This window comes from Hypanus sabinus, chromosome 3, assembly GCF_030144855.1.
Source record: "Hypanus sabinus isolate sHypSab1 chromosome 3, sHypSab1.hap1, whole genome shotgun sequence".
Classification (NCBI taxonomy): domain Eukaryota; kingdom Metazoa; phylum Chordata; class Chondrichthyes; order Myliobatiformes; family Dasyatidae; genus Hypanus; species Hypanus sabinus.
The window spans coordinates 173656113-173678427 of NC_082708.1; the positions used below are offsets into that span (position 1 = coordinate 173656113).

Consider the following 22315-nt stretch of genomic DNA (forward strand, 5'->3'; position numbering starts at 1 on the left):
GTAATTGCTGCCAAATGTGCATCTACTAAATACAGACTTGAAGGAGGTGAATACTTATACAATCAATTCTTATGTGTTTTAAATTTGTAATTAATTTAAATCACTTTGTAGAATTTTTTTTTCACTTTGACATGAAAGAATCTTTTTCTGTTGATCAGTGTCAAAGAAAGCCAAACTAAATTCACTGTGATTCAATGATTTAAAACAGTTATACAGGAAAATTTGCAAGGGAGGAGAATACTTTTTATAAGCACTGTTTGGTCCTTTATGGCAGTATTCACCATAAAGGACCTCCATCACCCAGTACATGTCCTCTTCTCATTGCTGCCATCAAGGAGGAGGGATGGGAGCCTGAAGACACGCACTCAAAATTTTAGGAACAGCTTCTTTCCCTCCATCATCAGATTGCCAAATAGACATTGAATCCATATCAAGTACAACGGTGTTTTTTCCCTCTTTTTTTGCCTTCTTTTTGCAAGACTTCTTTAATTTATTTTAATACCAACAATATATTTCTTATTGTAATTTGTCATTTGTTATTATGCAGTGCAATGTATTGCTGCCACAAAACAACATATTTCACAACATATGCCAGTGATATTTAACCTGATTTTGATTCTGAATCTGATGAATTTCTAAACTGATTTATTATTGTCATATGTCCCAAGCTGCAGTGAAAAGCTTTGTTTTGCATCCCATCCATATTCATCATTTAATCTTACCAGTACATCAAGACAGTACAAGGGAAAAATAGTAACAAAATGCTTGAGGAACTCAGCAGCTGAGGCAGCATCTATGGAAAGAAATAAACAGATAATGTTTTGGGCTGATACCCTTCAACAGAACCCTGGCCCGAAACAGTGACAGTTTATTCCTCTCCATAGATCCTGTCTGACCTGATGAGTTCCTCCAGCATTTTGTGTGTGTTACTCTGGATTTTCAACGTCTGAAGAATCTCTTGAGTTTATGCAGAACACTGAGTTACTTACAGAGAAAGTGCAATGCAAGTGGATGGTAAAGTTCAAGGCTAAGATGGAGTAGATTCTGAGGTCAAGAGAACATCTTGTTGTAGAATCAGCTTGACAGACAGACATACTTTATTGATCCCGAGGGAAATTGGGTTTCGTTACAGTCACACTGACCAAGAATAGTGGAGAAATATAGCAATATAAAACCATAAATAATTAAATAATAATAAGTAAATTATGCCAAGTGGAAATTAGTCCAGGACCAGCCTATTGGCTCAGAGTGTCTGACACTCCGAGGGAGGAGTTGTAAAGTTTGATGGCCACAGGCAGGAATGACTTCCCATGATGCACAGTGTTGCATCTCGGTGGAATGAGTCTCTGGCTGAATGTACTCTTGTGCCTAACCAGTACATTATGGAGTGGATGGGAGTCATTGTCCAAGATGGCATGCAACTTGGACAGCATCCGCTTTTTGGACACCACCGTCAGAGAGTCCAGTTCCACCCCCACAACATCACTGGCCTTAGGAATGAGTTTGTTGATTCTGTTGGTGTCTGCTACCCTCAGCCTGCTGCCCCAGCACACAACAGCACACATGATAGCACTGGCCACCACAGACTCGTAGAACATCCTCAGCATCGTCAGGCAGATGTTAAAGGACCTCAGTCTCCTCAGGAAATAGAGACGGCTCTGACCCTTCTTGTAGACAGCCTCAGTATTCTTTGACCAGTCCAGTTTATTGTCAATTGGTATCCCCAGGTATTGGTAATCCTCCACCATGTCCACACTGATCCCTTGGATGGAAACAGGTGTCACCAGTGCCTTAGCCCTCCTCAGGTCCACCACCAGCTCCTTAGTCTTTTTCAAATTAAGCTGCAGATTGTTCAGTCATCTTATAAAAGTATAATAAAAGTCGCCATTGAGCTTTGTGGTGGAGCTTTCAGACTTTCATAAATTCAACCCAATGGATGGAAATGGGGAGAAGATAGAATGTCTGGGATAGGAGTGGTCTCTGATTAACTGCTTTACTGAGGCAGCAAGATATGTGGACAGAGTCCATGGTGCTGAGGCTGGCGGTTATGATGTGCCGAGCTGTGTTCACAATTTTCTGAAGTTTCTAGTAACCTTGGGCAAAACAGTTGCCATACCAAGCTGTAATCTGTAATAAATCTGGTTCAGATGCTTTCTATGATGCATCTATAAACAAGGGTCAATGGGGATGTTTTTGAATTTCTTTAGCCTCCTAATGTCTGGTTTCCATAGATGATTATGGTAGCAAATTTCCAGATTCATCAAAGCTCCTAATCACTTCCATTTTAAGTCAAAGTTGAAGTTGAGCTTGTTGTCGTATACAAAAGTGTGTGATTCTGTACTCTGTAACTTTAACTCCTTGCTCAAGCTTCTCCAATGAGGATAAACTTCATCCCACCATCTGCTCTATCAAGACTACTCAGATATCCTATACCTTTTAATAACATCCTACTATTTCTATCACTCTACAGCACAGAAACAGGCTCAACTTGTTCACGTTAAGCAAGATATCTGCCTGAGGTAGCATTTGGTCCATAATACTCTAAATATTTTCTTAGAGTGTCTGTGTCCTTTATGCATTGTAATTATACCTACCTTTACCACATCCTCTGGCAGCTTGTTCCCTTTACCCACCATCTTAAGTCATAAGATATAGGAACTGAATTAGGCTATTATGCCCATTGAGTCTACTCATCATGGTTGTTCTGTTTTCTCTCTCAGCTGCAATCTCCTGCCTATCCCCATTTATGCCTTCATGCCCTGACCAACCAAGAATCTATCAACTTCTGCATTAAATATATATAAAGACGTTGCCTCCACAGCTGCCTGTGGCAAGGAATTCCACAGATACATCACTCTCTGGCTGAAGGAATTCCTCCTTATCTCCATTCTAAGATACCCCTGCATTCTGAGGCTGTGTCTTCTGACGTTAGACACACCCACCGCTGGAAACATCCTTTCCACATTCACTCTGTCAAGGCCTTTCATTGTCAAGTGTAAGTTTCAATTATGTCACCCCTTATTCTTCTGAATTCCAGAAAATACAGGCCCAGAACAATCAAATGCTCTTCATATCACAAGCCATTTAATCCTGGAATTTGTGAACCTCCTTTAAACACTGTCCAGTTTCAGCACAAAATTTCTGAGATAAGGAACCCGAAACTGCTCATAATACTTCAAGTGAGGCCTCACCATCTTCTATATGGTGAAAAAAAAATCAGGTTCCTTTTAAATTGTTCTCCTATGAATGTAACATTTGTCCTCTTGTGTGAGACTTCACACCTTGGGAAAAAAGATAGTGACCATTCAACATATTTATGTACCACATGATGTTATAAACCTCAAAGAGGTCACTCCTCAACCTCATACACTACGGGCAACACCATCCCAGCCTATCCTCTCTTTTATAGCTCAATCTTTCCAGTCCTTGTAACTTTTTTGATAACACTTTTCTGAACCCTTTCCAATCTAACGACATCCTTCCTATAGCTAGAATCCAAATGCGGTTTCACTAACTTCCTTTTACATCTGTACCCTGGCACTCTAATTCTTCTACTCAATTTTCTCATAAGGAATTTTCTAGTCTACATTTCTAAAAGGCTTATTTACTTTTGGCACTCTTTGACTTGTGGAAGCACTGATAGTTTGCTGCAGTACTTTTTGCTCATTTACTGTCATCATTTATGTTCATTTTTTTAGTTATCTGAGCTTGCTAGATATCCTGGTTGCAACAATATTTACAACATTGAGTAGCTTTCTTTCAAATTGCTATCATATTTAACTTCCTTGGTTACCCACAGATGGATTGCCCCTCTCACAGTGCTTTTTATTTCTCAATGGAATATAGTCTGATGAGAACTGTGCAATATTTATTTCAGTACCTAACAGTACATACTTACTACTGTATTATCTTTTAATCTGTTATTCCAATTTTCTCCAGTTACTTTTGCCTTCATATCTTTCCAAATTTTTTATTTAAATTAAGGACTTAGTTTCAGACAGAAGTTTCTTACGCTCAAGCTGATTGTGATATTCCATTATGTTGTGATTATTCTTCCCCAGAGGACCCTTTTCAATGAAATGATTAATTAATCCTTCTCATTACACATGACCAGAGCTAAAATAGCCTGTTCCCTGGTTGATTCCACACATATTGTTCTAAAAACTGTTCTGAATACACTCCTCGAGACTATCTTTGCCAGATTAATTTGTATATTCAATGTTAAGATTATAGTTGTCCATAATCATTGAAAAGTTATTCATACAAGTTCAGGCTAATTCAGTTGATTTATGCTCTGCCCAGTATCATATCTACTGCTCAAGTGTCTATTAACTACTTCCAGCTATTGACTTAAATCCCCTGCTGTTTCCAATCTCTATTCAAACTGATTCTACATTTTGATTTCTTCGCCACAGTCATTTTTTGTTCCCTCCTGTACTAATCTTATTCTCTATTAACAGAGTTAGCCCAGCTTCTTTCCCATTTTACCACTGCTTCTGAAATGTCAGTTCCCCTGGATTTTTCATTTTCTATCGTCAGTTACCTTACAAACACATCCCTGTAATGGCTATCAAATGACATCCATTTATTTTTACTTGTTATGAAAATTATGTGCATTCAAATAGAGTCTTTATAGTCACAGTTTCACCCTGCACTTACCTGATTTGCAACTGAACTCTTAGCTTTGAACTTACATTTGCTTTTTGTTACTCTTCGATTTCCTTTAAGTCAATGAGTCAGAGTATTGTACAACAGAAAAACAGAGATGTCCTCGATGGTAGGGTAGCTTGGGCCCATGATAGAACTGGCTGAGTCTATACCCCCTGCAACCGCTTGCAAATTGGCACGCCATGCCTCTGCCAACCTTCATGCTTCATTCATTTATTGAGATACAGCGAGGATAGGCCCTTCTGGCCCTTCAAGCGGCACCGCCCCACAACCGTAGCCTAATCACAGGACAATTTACAATGATCAATTAACTTATGAATTGCTACATCTTTGGACTGTGGGAGGAAACTGGAGCCCCTGGAGGATACCCACGTGGTGTTGGGGGGGGGGGGGGTCGTATAAACTCCTCACAGACAGCAACAGGAATTGAACTTGGGTCGCTGGTACTGCAAATTGTTGTGCTAACCACTATGCCTTCATTTATTCCCTATCTCTCTAAGCCTAGCTCTTTCAAGCACCTACCAAGTTTCCTCTTAAATGTTGTTGCTGTTCCTATCTTCTCTGGTAGGCCTTTCTTCAGATTCAGAATCAGAATTAGGTTTATGATCACTGACATATGTCATGATATTTGTTGTTTTGCAGGAGCAGTACATTGAAGACATATGTATGCAAGTTACAAATATAGTCTGAAAAATGATTAACGAGGTTGCATTTGTGGGTTCAGAAATCCGAGGTGGGTGGGAAGAAGCTGTTCCCAGATCATTGACTGTGGTCCTCAGGCCCTTGTTCCTGCTCTCTGATGGTAGAGACGTGAAGAGGATGATAAAAGTTTATAATGATTGATGCTGCTATCTTAAAGGATTGCATTTTGAAGACACCCTCAATGACAGGGAGTGTTGTGCCCATGATGGAACTAGCTGAGTCAACCACCCTCTGTAGCCACTTGTAACCTGTTAATTAGATTCTTCATACCAGGCTCTGCATGTAGCAAGAACATTCTCCCATATACATTTGTAGAAATTTGCAAGTCTTTGGTGACAGATCAAATTTCTTCAAAAACCTAGTGAAATAGAGCCACTGTGTGTCTTCTTTGTGTGTGCATCAATGGGCTAATCTTTGGGTGAAAAATAAATGTCCCTCAGATTTCCATTAAATCTTTTTCCCTCTGTCTTTTAAACTATGGATTAAAAAATCCCAATTTTTCTTTGGCTTGGCAGTAATCCAGAGATAAGCATTGGACTTGGAGAAGTATAGCAAATTTACTAATCAGACCACATATTTTCATACAAATTACTGAATTACATCTACAGAGGTCCCAGTACTCTTCCTTGTGGAATCTTACTAGTCACAAAGCTCCAATCGGAAAACTACCTCTCTACCACTACCATCTGCCTTCTACAAACAAGCCAATTTTGGATCTAATATACCAACTCACCATGAGTATTTAGAGAAACAGAATGGAATAGTCCGTCCTGGCACTTTGAGCCACACTGCCCAACAGCCCCCGATTTAACCAAAATCTAGTCATGGGATAACTTACATCGATCATTTAAGACCATAAGATACAAGAGCAGAATACAGCTGTTTGGCCCATTAAGCCTGCTCTAGCTCTACCATTTCATCATGGCTGATCCAATTTTCCTCTCAGCCTGTATCAACTGCCTTCATGCCCTGACCAATCAGGAATCTATTAACCTCTGCCTTAAATATACATAAAGTCTTGGTCTCTACACCTACCTGTGTCAAAAAAAAATCCAGATTCATCACTCTCTAGCTAAAGAAATTCCTCCTCAATTCCATTCTGAAAGGATGCCCCTCTATTCTGAGGTTGTGTCCTCCAGTCTTTGACAAAGGAAATATCCTCTCCACAGCCACTTTATCAAGGTCACCCATCATTCTTCTGAAATCTAATGAATACAGGCTCAGGGCTATCAAACGTTCTTCACATGTCAAGTCATTCAATCCTGAAATCAATCCTCACCAGTTTCAGCACATCCTTTCTAATATAAGGGACCAAGACTGTTCACAACACTCCGGCAAGTGGGGTCTCACCAATGCTTTATAAAGTCTCAACATTGCAATCTTGCCCTTATATACTAGTCCTTCTACTAACCTACCAACTGGTATGTATTTGGATTGTGGGAGGAAACCAGAGCACCAGGAGCAAAGCCGTGCAATCCATGGAGAAGATGTATGGACTCCTTACAGAGCACACTGCAATTAAACTCCAAACACCGGTGCCCCAAGCTGTAATAGTGTCATGTTAACCACTACACTACTGTGGTGCTCAATGTATATGATTTAATCTTCTGCACTAACCTACCATGAGTGAGCTTGTCAAATGCTTTTCAAAAATCTATGTGGCCAGCATCCACTGCTCTACCTCATTGATCATCTTCATCAATTCCTCAAAAAATCAAATGATACTTGTGGAGACAAGACTTTCATCACACAAAACTATATTGACTATTGATAATAGGTCCAGGTTTTTCCATATGTGAGTCTCATCTGCTGGAAGAATGCAGTGTGTCAGGTTTCATTGTAGAGACAGAGGGGTGGTTGACCTTTTCTGTATTGATCTTACAACAATACTGAAGGGGTAGAGGGAAGTTGGCCAGTACAAAGAAATGAGAGGGATTCCCTACCTCACTTATCCATCACCTGCTAGGCAATGCCTCAACCCTCTCTATCTCTGGCACCTTATACATTTCTGAAGTGGGTACACATATTTCTTCCATGGTCCCTGCTATCTCCTCCCTTGCTTCCCTTAGAATCTTTAGATAGACTCACATCAATCTCTGGAAACTTAACTATTTTAATGATTTTCAAGATAACCATCACCTCCTCTTAATGTCAACACTCTTCTTCTTAGCCCATTGTGCCTACTGGGGCATAGGTCATTGACAGCAGCTCCCTACGGTCTTCTGTCCTGGGCCATTCTTTCAAATTGTCTCCAAGATCTTTCCTCTCCCAGAGATGAGGTCTTTAGAGCTTCTGTTGGCTTTTTTGTAGCAGTGGGTTTTCACAGGATAGGGTTGCTTGCCTGATGCTTAACCCTCCTGCTTTTTGCAGCTGGGCTTGGGACTGTCCATGGAAGAGCTTTATGTCAACGTACCCCGGAATATACACCTCCCTAACTTCGTCGTCATTCATGTCCTTGGCCTTGGTGAATATCAATGCAAAGTACTCATTAAGGTCCTCACCCTCTTTCTCTGGCTCCATGTATAAATGCACTCTGTCCTTGAGTGCCCCTACTCCTTCCCTAGCTATCTTCAACACTCAGTGGCCACATTATAGGTACACCTACACATTAATACAAATATCTATTCAGCAAATCATGTGGCAGCAGTTCAGTGCATAAAAACATGCAGACATGGATGAGAGATTCAGTAGTTGTTAAGATCAAACATTGGAATGGGGAAGAAATGTGATCTAAGTGTCTTCGACTATGGAATCATTGTTGGTGGAAGAAAGGGTGGTTCGAGTAACTCAGAAACTGCTGCTTTCCTGGGACTTTCACATACAACAGTCTATAGAGTTTACAGAGAATTGTGTGAAATACAAAAAAAAACATCCAGAGAGCCTCAGTTCTGTGCAGGAAAGTACTTTGTAATGAGAGGTCAGAGGAGAATGCCCAGACTGGTTCAAGCTGACAGGAATGCAGCAGTAATTCATGCTTTTCAACAGCCATGAGCAAAAGTGCATCTCTAATTGCAAACATGAAAACATGAAGTAGATGGTCTACAGCAGCAGAAGACCATGAACATACTCTCAGTGGCATCTTTGGTACAGGATACATTGGAATTGCTTTTAATCCAATTGTCAAGAACATTTCAAGGCCCCTTTACATCCTCCTAGTGTCTTTCTTAAGTTCTTTTCTGCATTCTTTATTTTCTTCAAGAACTTTGTTTGATTTTTATCTTCCTACATTTTACATGTGCTTCCTTTTATTGACTAACTTTACAATATTTGTTATCATCTGCCATACAAATCAAGCCAAAATTAAAGAATTTACGTGTTAGTATTAACTCTGAACTAAATTTCAAATCACATATTAAGAATATTATTAAGATTGTGTTCTCTCAGTTAAGGAACATTGCAACAGTTGTTTCCTTTTAACATCTCAAGATGCAGAAAAATTGATACACTTTTGTTTTTAGCCGATTAGACAATTGTAATGTACGCTTTTCAGTAGTGTCTAAGAAAAACATAAAATAACTGCAGCATGTTCAAATGCAGCAGCAAGAATCTTCAAACAAGAAAAGAAAATCTGACTAAATTTCTCCGGTTTTGGCATCATTGCACTGGCTGCCTGTGTCCTTTAGGATCAATTTTAAAATACTCTTAGTTGTACCTAAGGCTCTGAATAATCTAGCTCCCTTATCCATGTTGGAGTGTTTATCCCCTTCCATTCCTAATCGTAATCTTGTATCCACAAACACTGGTTTCCTTATTTTCCCTAAAGCCAAGCATATAAGTATTGGGTGGTGCAGACTTTTGCTGTTTTTCACCAAATATCTGAAATACTGAAATATGTCAAGCTAGTACTGTGGAATATTTCAGAACACTTCTAAAAACTACTTTTGAAATGTGGCCTTATTCAGATTACTTAATTACTTAAGTGTTGATTACGCTTATATAGTTCAGTATATTCAATTACATTTTATTCTACATAATGTTTATCTTTCCTTATTATTTTTAATTTTGTGTCATATTTTTATGACTATGTTGATTTATCTTACAATTTACATAAAGCACTTTGACAAACATGAAAAAATTGTTGCTGAAGCACTTTGGGCCTGCATCTTAATGTATGAAAGATGATATAGAGATAGTTATTATTATTGTATTTTTGCTTTTCCTCAGCCCAAGCTGGTAAAACCTGAGGTGCGACATAGCCAAGTATACTCGTTTTCAATTGCTAGGAACTTTTGGACTATTCTAGTGGTGTTTAGTATTGTGGCTTTCTGGAGATTTACATAAATATTGCTGAGTAGGCCTAATTGTTTAAAGCTATTGCGTTGTGACTGAGACGATACCAGTTGTAGATATTACCTATTGGGGCAATAATATATTCTTCTTATATATTTTTCTGAGTTCAATCTGGTAAAACCTGAGGTATGGGCATAGCCAAGCATACTTATTTCTCAGATGTTAGGAATTATCAGACTATTCTGATGGTTTTTAGTATCGTGGCTTTCTGAAGATTTACATAGATATTGCTGTGTAGTCCTAATTGCTTAATAGCTTTGTGTTGTACCTTTAGGATGAGACCAGTTGTAGGTATTACTATTAGGACAATATATACCCTGTTTATGTTCCACAGTCTTTCAATTTTCTCATTTAATTCAGTATATTTCTCGTGTTTTCATTTATTGATTTCTGTATATATGTGTATTTGGAATGGGCACAACTATCAAGTAAGCTGTTCTTGCTCATTACACACCACCCCATAACATCCGGATGGTAACTATTAACTGCCCTTCCATAGCAACAGACTGGTCAAAATACAATCCAAGGACTCCAAAACTGGACCAGGCCTATACCCATAGCAAGGTATGTTCAAAACAAGACCCTGGCAATTATAATATTCCAGTCTTCAAATGTAAAATCTTCAGTTTATCCTAAATCTTTCAGTCTTTGCAACCTTGATGTTGTGCAGTACAGCTTTGAAGGCCAAGCAATATGGTGGATCTAATGCAGAGATTGATAGGTTCTTGATTAGTATGGGCATAAACGGTTACAGAGAAAAGGCAGGAGAATGGGATTGAGAGGGATAATAAATGGGCCATGATGGAATGGTGGAGCAGACTCAATGAGCCAAATGGCCTAATTCTGCTCCTAAATCTTAAGGTTATGTTCTTATTGTGGAACCTGAACTTTTGCAACCCAATGTTAGAAATCTGCAAAATAGGCCCAGAGTAGTTTGATTTATTCGCTGTCTCTTTTAGATAAAAGTGTTACTTTTTGCACTGTAAGTTGGTGGTGAAGGGTTAACGGTTATCTCTGATAAAGAAACACCCATCATTGAACAATGAGGACAATGTCAGAAGAATCTTTGGGTTCTAGAAAAGTAGAACATAAAATGTTGGAGCCTTGCAGCATTTCAGACTGCATTTGGAAGGGTAAACAGGGTTCATATTTCAAGTTAGTATCCAGAATTAAAGTTTAATTAATGCATTTTCACAATTAACGAATAGTGATCCAACCACAGACAGCACCTTATTAAACTCTTCTGGTCCAGTAATCTTTTCTGTTCATTTTATTTTACTTAGATGAGACTAGACAGAGCCTACGTTAATGTGAATGTTTTCAGCGGAAATGGCATCATGCGTTTATACACTTAAAAAGTTATTTCTCTTGAAGTTACTAATTAAATCCTATTTTTATTGTGTCTTTTTTCTTGTAAACATTCCATATATACTCAGTGGCCCTGTGATTATTGGAAAAAGAAATCTCTCTTGTGAAATCCCCCATTTTCGTATGGAACTTTTCATTTAACTTTTAAAATGTTAGTACTGTTGGACAATTATTATCACCTACCCAATGTTTATCACCCAGCCAAATTGCATTTGAGGAGGTGTTGCAGTGCAGCTTTCCGAACTGATCTTAATCCTTACAGTGAATATTCACATGCATGCAGTTAGTTGGAAATGCTTGTGTATAGACCTAGCCAAGTTGACCATTGAAGTATTTCCAAATCATGATGTTCCCACATACCTTCTTAATTGGAGAGAACATGGGGATTGTGAGTGCTGAAGGAGCAGCCTCTGCAGTAAACATGAATACAACTTTTAGCAATAGAAACTGCAATCATCATGAGCTGCTGTTGGAGGAATTCAAGATTCAAGGTTGTTTATTGTCATTCTTCAGTACACAAGTGTAAAGGAGACCGGGATGATTGTTCCTCCGGGTCAAATGTAGCACAAAATAACAAAAGATGCATAAAAGAACATAATAAAATATACAGTAAATATAAATGTAAGAACAATCCTGCAAAACACAATATGCAAGAATGTCTAAGAACCTATTTTTATCTGACAAGCTCTGATTCTTTACGAGAAATTTGAATTTGGCAGAGGACACAGCAGAACTGAGTGATTTACATGGAGTGGGTGTTTGCCAGCACATTCTGAACAGAATAAGCGGCCACACACAGACCAGCCAACATGGGGAAATGTTTGTACGTTTTGGGATGAAGGAGAGTGAGACAGATTGCAAACCCATTGAAGCATATGGAGCTGTGTTTATTTTTAAGAGTGAGATACATGGAAACAGGTGATGTCTTTTAAAAGAATAAACCTCATTCTGAATGACTGAGAGTTGATGGGTCTTATCACACATGATGAGTCAGCAAATGTCAGGCAGGAAGAATATTTGGTTAGTAACCAGTTTCAAGGCTTTGTCAAAATTATGTAAAACAGAAGTGGGTTTTATTTTTGTCAACAGTCTCGTTGCTAAAGATAATCAGATCTCTACCTTTGCATTATTTAGATTGCAAAGGTTAATCAATAGTGTCAAAAATCTATTGGATAGATTTGCTACCACAGTAAGATCATTGTGGTGAAGGAAGAGGAGATGGTACCTAATGTGGACACATATAGGGCACACCAGTTTTGCACAGGTGAGGAAATGAAAGGCAGTGGCCATATTTGTACAATTAGACTTGTGCAATATTTGCAGAAACGTAATGTCAGCTATCTTTTGTGTTAAACAGATACATATCAAAGACAAATCAATGTTTTATTGATTAAACAAACAAACTCACCTATTCGACACAAAGGTCTATGGAAACTTGGAACTCCGCTTCTAAATGGCCTTGATTGCAGTGTTACTTGTAATTTCAATAATTTAATCACTAAATTACTTCACAAGAATATCAAAATTTATGAATCAAGATGGATAAATGGAGTTGACAGGCAATAAAACCATGATCAGCCTGCATATAGCATGGGTTTAAGGAATTAAATTACTGATTTTTGTATTTCTCTGTAATGCAAATGTAAATGCAGATTACATGACTCATTGAGAAAATAGTAAGGCCAATAGATTGCTTGTCTCTTCATTAATTTTGAAAAATTGCGTCAAAAGTATGTTGTGCTAAATGACTTCATGATAATGCCATGTTACATGACTATTGCACTGGTGAATTTGTGCCTTTAGGTACTTTATAAAAAGTTGAAGCATTTCTGTACAAGTATCTTTTCTTTTAAGGTCAGAGTAGTGTTAACTCATTCGCTGAAAACCACAGCCATTTTCTTTTGTGCTTTTTGAATATGTTGCAAGAATGAATTGCGTTCTGTATTCTACCATTGAACATATTATTTTCCTGGATGATTACGGGATCTCCTCCTGCACTGTTATCTCTCTGATGTGGAATGAATCCCTGTTCTTACCTAATCACACTGATATTTGTTAAATGAGTTTATACTATCACAGCTCAGTTCTTGGGCACACAGGTATCACTGAACTTTCAAGCTCATTCACTTGTTCAAAGTTCAAAGTACACTTACTATAAAGTCACTACTTGTATATCACCACACACTACCCTGAGGTTAATTTTCACAGTGGAAAAAAATAAAATAGAATCAATAAAAATCTAGACACAACTAAATTAACAAGCAACCAATGCACAAAAAAACAAACTGCAAATACTATCATTAGGTCAGAGGTATCATAGGTCATACAACATAGGTAGGAAAAGGGAGGATGTCCTGAGAACAGACTACAAGGAATTAGGAAAGAAGCCAAGAAGGACCTGCTCAAACAGAAAAGTAAACAAACGACTAACTTAACCGGACAGAAACAGTTAGGCAGCAATATCTAACAAACAGTCAAACTTAGGAACTGTTCTTAACAAGTTCTCATCCAAGCACAGACTTAAAGTGATACATTCAAAAAGTCCATGTGATTTATACAGTCAGTAAGGAGAGACTTCCCTGAAACAAACGATTCCTTTGAAGTAACGACAAATCTGCCGATTCCACAGCCGAGAGATATCTTGTTCGAAGAAATCACGAGGAAAGAAAAGGAACTGACCTTTCGACTGGAGGGTGATCACTGCACAAACCTTCCCAATTTTGCAGGGGTTTAACTCAAATGTGTATGCCACTATTCCTGAACAAAGTCATCAAGGTTTATCACTACCCAAAACGCTGAACGACATTAACTTTATCCAATTCTTTGAACTCAGATAACTCTAGTAATGCCTTCACTCTCTGATACTGGACTGCAAGGGAAAAAAAAATGTGCAACAAAAAAAACTGGTGGAGCCTCCACACCTCTGACTGGGAGCAACAAAGTTGCACAAAAATAATAAATGAGAACTGCGTCACAGTCCCAGGCTTTGGTTTAAATGCTGTTTGGAACATGCCATCATGTGACATAACATCACCCCAGGGTCATGAGACCATTACATCATCCCACTCACAAGACCATTACATCATCCCACTATCCTGTGTTCAAACTGTGGGTATGTAACAGAAGAGATTTGGCATGTCAACAAATACACTCAGAAACTTCTGTAGTTGTACCATGGAGAGCATTCTGACAGGCTGCAAAAACTGTCTGGTATGGAGGGGCTACTACACAGGACTAAAAGAAGCTGCAGAGGGGTGTAAATCTAGTCAGCTGTATCTTGGGTACTAACCTACAAAGTGTCCAGGACATCGTCAAGGAATGATGTCTCAGAAAGGCAGTGTCCAATATTAAGGAACTCTAGCACTCAGGGCATGCCCTTTTCTCACTATTACCATCAGGCAGGAGGTACAGAAACCCGAAGGCACACACTCGGTGATTCAGGAACAGCTTCTTCCCTTCTACCATCTGATTGCTAAATGGATGTTGAATCTTTGGACACTACTTCATTTTTTTAAATTTACAGTATTTCTGTTTTTGCACGTTTTTCTAATCTATTCAACATATGTATACTGTAATTGATTTACTTGTTTATTTATTATTATTATTTTTAATTTTTTTCTGTCTGCTAGATTATATATTGCATTTAACTATTGCTGCTAAGTTAATTTCACGCTAGTGATAATAAATCTGATTCTGAGGTTCTGGAAAGGTGTAATAATAACAGGGTCGTTGTGGGGGAGATTTTAATTTCCCAAATATTGATTTGCATCTTCCTAGAGCAAAGGGTTTAGCTGGGGTGGAGTAGGTTAGGTGTGTTCAGGAAGGTTTCCTGACACAACATGTAGATAAGCCTACAAGAGGAGAGGCTATACTTGATCTGACATTGGGAAATTAACCTGGTAAGGTGTCAGGTCTCTCAGTGGGAGAGTTTTTTGGAGATAGTGATCATAATTCTCCCTTCTTTACCATAGCTTTGGAGAAGGATAGGAACAGACAAGTTAGGAATGCATTTAATTTGAGTAAATGGAAATATGAGGCTATCAGGCAGGAACTTGGAAGCATAAATTGGGAACAGATGTTCTCAGGGAAATGTACGACAGAATTCTGGCAAATTTTCAGGGGATATTTGTGTGATGTTCTGCATAGGCATGTTCCAGTAAGACAGGGAAAGGATGGTAGGGTACAGGAACCATGGTGTACAATCAAGAAAATTATAAGGCTTGCAGGAAGGAACTTAAAAATGAAATTAGGAGAGCCAGAAGGGGCCATGAGAAGGCCTTGGCGAGCAGGGTTAAGGAAAACCCCAAGGTATTCTACAGGTATGTGAAGAACAAGAGGATAAAACATGAGAGAGTAGGACCAATCAAGTGTGACAGTGGAAAAGTGTGTATGGAACCGGAGGAGACAGCGGAAATACTTAATGAGTACTTTGCTTCAGTATTCACTATGGAAAAGTACCTTGGCGATTGTAGGGATGACTTACAGCAGACTGAAAAGCTTTAGCATATAGACATTAAAAAGAGGATGGGCTGGAACTGTTGGAAAGCATCGAGTTGAATAAGTCACTGGGACCGGTCAAGATATACCCCAGGCTACAATGGGAGACAAGGGAGGAGATTGCTGATCCTCTGGCAATGATCTTTGCATCATCAATGGGCACGGAAGAGGTTCCGGATGATTGGAGGGTTGCAGATGTTGTTCCCTTGTTCAAGAAAGGGAGTAGAGATAGCCCAGGAAATTATAGACCAGTGTGTCTTACTTCAATGGTTGGTAAGTTTTTGGAGAAGATCCTGAGAGGCAGGACATTTAGAGAGGCATAATCTGATTAGGAATTGTCAGCATAGTTTTATCAAAGGCAGATCATGCCTTACTAGCCTGATTGAATTTTTTACAGATGTGACAACACATTGATGATGGTAGTGCAGTAGATGTAGTGTATATGGATTTCAGCAAGGCATTTGATAAGGTACCCCATACAAGGCTTATTGAGAAAGTGAGGAGGCATGGGATCCTTGCTTTGTGTATCCAGAATCTGCTTGCCCACTGAAGGCAAAGAGTAGTTGTAGATGGGTCTATATTCTGCATGGAGGTTGGTGACCAGTGGTGTGCCTCAGGGATCTGTTCTATCACCCCATCTCATCGTGATTTTTATAAATTACCTGGATGAGGAAGGAAGTGGAGGGATGGGTTAGTAAATTTGTTGATGACACAAAGTTTAGGGGTGTTATGGATAGTGTAGAGGGTTGTCAGAGGTTACAATGGGACATTGCTAGGATGCAAAACTGGGCTGAGAAGTGGCAGATGGAGTTCAACCTAGATAAGTGTGAGGTTGTGGTTCATTTTGTTAAGTCAAATATGATGGCAGGATATAGCATTATTGATAAGACTCTTGGCAGTGTGGAGTATCATCAGGATCCTGGGATCCGAGTCCATAGGGCATACAAAGCTGCTGCGCAGGTTGACATTGTGGTTGAGAAAGCATACAGTACATTGGCCTTCGTCAATCGTGGGATTGAGTTTAAGAGCGAAGAGGTAATGTTACAACTTTATAGAACCCTGGTCAGACCCGATTTGGAGTACTTTGATCAGTTCTGATCGCCTCAGTACAGAAAGGATGTGGAAACTGTAGAAAGGGTGCAGAGGAGATTTACAAGGATATTCGTGGAACACAGCAGGCCAGGCAGCATCTATAGGGGGAAGCACTGTTGACGTTTTGGGATGAGTCCTGACAAAGGGTCTTGGCCGGAAATGTCAACAGTGCTTCTCCCTATAGATGCTGCCTGGCCTGCTGCATTCCACCAGAATTTTGTGTGTGTTGTTTGAATTTCCAGCATCTGCAGATTTCCTTGTGTCTACAGGGATATTGCCTGGATTGGGGAGCATGCCTTATAAGAATAGGTTGAGTGAACTCAGCCTTTTCTCCTTGGAGCAATGGAGGATGAGAGATGACCTGATAGAGGTGTATAAGATGATGAGAGGCATTGATTGTGTGGATAGTCAGAGGCTTTTCCCCAGGGCAAGTTTTTTACACAGAGGGTGCTGAGTGTGTGGAATGGGCTGCCAGCAACGGTGGGGGCAGCAGATATGATAGGATCTTTTAAGAGACTCCTGGACAAGTATATGCTTAGGAAAATAGAGGGCTATATGTAACCCTGGGTAACCTCTAAAATAACATCGTGGGCCAAAGGGCATATATTATGCTGTAGGTTTTCTACTTTTTCTATGTTTTTTTTCTAATATTGAGAATGAGTTGTAGAGTCCTTGAAAGTTAATCTATAGGTTGTGAAACCAGTTCACTGTTTGGTTAAATTAACTTATCCTTGCTGGTTCAATTGCCTGATGGCTGAAGGGTAATAACTGATCTTGAACCTGGTGATGTAGGACCTCAGGATCCAGATTATCTTTCCTAATGGCAGCAGTGAGAAAAGCATGGCCACAAGTGTGGTTTGTGTAGGATCTGCAAATGCTATCCTGTGCTTGTGAGAACATGCCCTTCCCAAGTTAATGTGGAGCTATATTCAGAGCTACATTTTGATAACACATATTCCTGATCTGAGAATGCTTAGACGTGGAACTTTATGGCAGTTTGTATTAAGTCTTCAAACAGCTGAGGTTTAGATGGGATGAGCAGGTGCACTGCCTACAATTCTCTGATGCATGTAACTCACATAAGATATATTCTGCATTGGTCAATGAATAAATATCTACCTTTACATGGCAAAAAATGCAGTAAGTGCCTGAATCTAAGAATTCGTAGCAACTTCCAGCAATAAATATTCATGAGGAAAGGATAAATAGATTGTCATCAGCTGAACTGATGAGTACTATGGGCATAATTTACAATATGTGGTCCACTATATGAATACTCTTTTTAAAGAATTATTTCTAAAACCTGCATTTTGAACTTTATTATAATTAAAGTTGTTTTATTTGTTTTTTTAACCATTGTTGATGTTGATGAAACAGAGTGGATGGAAAACTAGAAATCACACAGAGCTCTGCTCAGGTCTCCGGTCGATCTGTGTTGTATTGAGGTTAATTAGTTTGTCTGGGTGTTCAGCGGCTGATGTGAGGGCTGCCATTGACCAAGAAGCTAAATCTTCATATTATTTCTAATGGTAGTCTTCAATCTGATACAACATTTACCTTGATACTTTCATGTAATAGTACTAAGCTAAGCATTAAACATGGTTTTCATTTCATTGAGAGGAAATTGTTGAATAGGCAAAACTTTTATAAGCATATGTCTTTTTTTGTCATTCATAATGTTATTAGTAATGTCATTTTCCTTTCTTTTCCTCAAAAGCTTCGCAAGGCCGTCATGGATCACATCTCTGACTCCTTTCTGGAGACAAATGTTCCTCTTTTGGTTCTGATTGAAGCAGCTAAGAGTGGCAACGAGAAGGAGGTAAAGGAATATGCGCAAGTCTTCCGTGAGCACGCTAACAAGCTTGTGGAGGTGAGTCTGTGCCACATTTAACATGTTAAGCTTACAGTTCATGAGTTTTCTTTACCTTAGAATGTACTGTTAAATGTGAATGGAATTAAAGGATAAGGCCATCACTCAGTTTAACAATTTGGCATATGTTCTGAAGAACCCAGAATCAATTGTCAGCTGTGTTATCATTATCTATGATGGTGGTTGATGAGCTATACTGTGTGCACCCGTCAAGGTTGGATTAAGGTAGGATTAGGAACATCTATGATACAGTTCATTGTCAGGCAAACTTTATTCCTACATGCTGTCTTGCTGAGTAGTAAAATGGTCAAGGGTTGTATGGCTAAGATGTAAAACTCCCTGAAGAAAGTTCAGGAAAGTTCATTATTTCTCAGAAGGAGTAGAGAAATTGCAAATGATTAAAGCTATTCTCTAACAGGACCTTAATAATATATTTCTGTGTATTGGCTTTAAAGTAAAGCCTTCAATATATTACTGTCCATTCTTAACCAAACTTAGCAGTAGTCCTTATAAATTACCAACATTTTGAGGGCAGCATTTTTTTTCTGACCAAAAATATCATTATTTTGCTGAATAGTTAAATTTGTGAACCACCTACATATGCTTGACTTCTTGAATCCATAAATCAATTGGCTGTATCTTATATTGGGGCCATGCTAGTGTAATGGATAGTGTGATGCTAATACAGATCAGGGCATCAAAGTTTGGAGTTCAATTTCAGGGTCCTCTGTTTAAAAAAGAAAAATTCTACACTCTTGTGTGTGTGGGGTGGGGGGGAATTCATCTGACTTCTCTGGTTTCCTCTCAGAGTCCAAAGATGTATCAGTTCGTAGGGCAATTGGTCATTATAAATCGTCTTATAAGTTATTTGTTGTGATATGACGTGAAATAGGCCCATCAAGCTACACCTCCCACCAACCCTCGATTTACCCCTCGCCTAATCACAGTACAGTTTACAATGACCAATTGGCCTATCAATCGGTAAGCCCTGTTCTGAATTGTATCTCTAAAGAAATAAAAAATAAAACACAAATCTAAACCTTAGAGTCTTAATAAGTTCCTTTTTAAAGGTTGCTCATTTTTGAAGGTCTGTGGTGATTTCTGATCAAAGATTGTCACCAACAGTTTAAGCTGTCTGTATTAATTAATTTTAATTTGTCACTTCCGTGTCAAATCAGAATCCATAAAATAAATGGTCAACTTTTAATCAAATTTGAGAATAACCTTCTCTCATCAAATAAACATGCTGGTAAACCAACTATTAGTCAATGAAACAGAACCATCAATTGCTTTAAAATCTACCATCACAAAAGTCTTGTTTTGAAGATGTTCATGGATTGGGTAGAATAGACTTGGTAAGCTCTATCTCCTTCAGTAGTTGTTCCATCACACTGTGCCACTGCATTTATCCTCCTGACATTCAAGGTTAAGGTACCAGACATATTCAAAATAGTTTGATGCTTCAGGAGATTTATTGATATTGTACTACTGATCATGAGACTTTAAGGTTGACGAGCACAGTTATTTTGGATATTCTCAAACCATCAGCAGAAATGGGAGTAGGAATCGTACAATACAAATGGAAAATACTTTGTAAGATTCAGGGTTAATGAAGATGCAGAGACATTTAGAGTTCAACTCCTGAAATGTATGGAGGATGGGAAGCAGGATGTATCTCAGGACATGGGCCAATATGAGAGTTGTTTGAAAACTTGCCGAGCACAGGAATTGTTCAGTAACTATGTAGATGTGGCTGAGAAGTTTATCTGTACCCCAAAGGATTATTGCGTGGCACACTGCTAATGGACATCTAGCAGTAAGCTTCAATAACCATCGAGGTAAGTGTATTTTAGTAGCAGTGACCGGAGAATCTCAGATAAATGAAATGCCTAAGGACAAGCTAGAAGGCAAGGAGAATGAAATCAGGCATTCAGAATTGTGGAGGGCATTGGATGCATATTTCAGATGAGGAGATTCTCAAATAAGACAGATCAGGAAAATGAATAAAGAAAGAAGATCAATGGAACACAGCTGCAGTTTTTTTGTGTGTGTGTGTTGATATAATAGATAAATAAACTATTGTACAAACAGGCCACTTCCAAAATTACCTACGGTCTGCATTTTAGGAATGGATGACAGTTGTGGCATATTAAAAACTTATATGGTCATCATTTCACAATAAAATTTTGCAACATAGCTCTTATCTTATGTTGTTCGACTTTTTCAATTAACCCATTGTAGAAAACTGGTATCTTGGAGGCAGAAGTCCTGTTTGTTTCTAAATATAGGGTGGTGTCAGGTATATATTATACTGAGCTATGTGGAAGAGGACATAGACAGTGCATGAGCATGCACACAATGAAAAGCAGCCCCTCAGACCTGCTACGTCATTAAATATGATCATGGCTGCTCTGACTGTGACTTTAACTCTGCATCCCTGTCAACCCACGACAATATCCTGAGCTTACCAGATATCTATCTGCTTTGGCCTTAAAAATATTTTGCGTTAGTTCCAACCAGCAGCTTACAAAAAGACAAGGAAGGATAAATCTAAGTTTATTAGTGGAAGAGAATGAAGAATTTATGAAGGGAAATAAACACCAACTTTGAACAACACACACACACAAAATGCTTGAGGAACTCCGCAGGCCAGGCAACATCTGTGGAAAAAAGAACAGTTGATGTTTCGGTCTGAGACCCTTTATCAGGACTGGAGGAAAAACAGGTGAGGAGTCACAGTATGAAAGTGGAGGGAGAGGAGGAAGAAACACAAGTTGATAGGTGAAACCAAGAGGGGGAAATCTAGAAAAGGGGAAATCTGATAGGAGAGGATGGAAGGCCATGAAAAGAAACAGGAGCACCAGAGAGAGGTGATGGGCAGGCAAGAAGATAAGGTGAGAGAGGGAAAAGGGGATGGGAATGGTGAAGGGGGGTGACATTACTGGAAGTTTGAGAAATCAATAATCATGCCATCAGGTTGGAGGCTACCAAGGTGGAATACAAGGTATTGCTTCTCCAACCTGAGTGTGGACACATTACGTCAATAGAGGAGATTATGGGCTGACATGTCGGAATGGGAAATGGAATTAAAATGGGTGGCTGGCTTCATGGAAGATAATGCCAAAGTCTAACCTGATATGCCAGAATGTAATGAGAAAATGGACATTGAATTTAGGATTTATGCAAAAGTTGCACTGGAGAAGTTAGTGAAATTAAAAGATGATAAATTCCAATAAGTTGATGATGTACATCCCACAGTTTCGTAAAAAGGTTGCTGTGGTGATGAAGCACACTCTCATTATTATAGTTGAAAGTTTACAGATTATGGAATTGGAAGGCAGCAAATGTGACACCACTATTTAAAATGGAGAATGAAAACATGGAAATATCAACCGATTGTTCTAATGCCTCCAGCAAGGAAAATGATTGAATTTGCAATATAATGAAGGATATAATAACAAAAAAGAAAAAAGGGATTGAACAGCATCACTATGGATTTATGAAAAAAGAATTGAATTGGCTCTATTACTTGCATCCTTCATATACATGAGGAGTAAAAATCTTTGTTATGTCTCTGTCTAAATGTGCAATGTGCAATTTATAATTTATATTAAATATTATGTACAACAGGACAGTCAATATAACATAGAAGTACAGTTGTGTCAGCATGAGTTCATCAGTCTGATGGCCTGGTGGAAGAAGCTGTCCCGGAGCCTGCTGGTCCTGGCTTTAGTGCTGCAGTACCGTTTTCTGGATGGTAGCAGCTGGAACAATTTGTGGTTGGGACGACTTGAGTCCCCAGTGATCCTTCCGGCCCCGTTTACACAT

The 22315-nt window shown here is 38.9% G+C and overlaps 1 protein-coding gene across 3 annotated transcripts in view; it reads left to right on the forward strand.

The window, feature by feature from the left end:
• Positions 1-22315, forward strand: part of ctnna2 (catenin (cadherin-associated protein), alpha 2) — a 1188004-nt gene that overhangs the window by 664423 nt on the left and 501266 nt on the right. For all 3 annotated transcript variants that reach the window (XM_059963425.1, XM_059963426.1, XM_059963427.1), the window contains one exon: positions 18335-18487. In XM_059963425.1, the coding sequence (XP_059819408.1) occupies positions 18335-18487 (153 nt within the window). The remainder of the gene's footprint in view (positions 1-18334; positions 18488-22315) is intronic.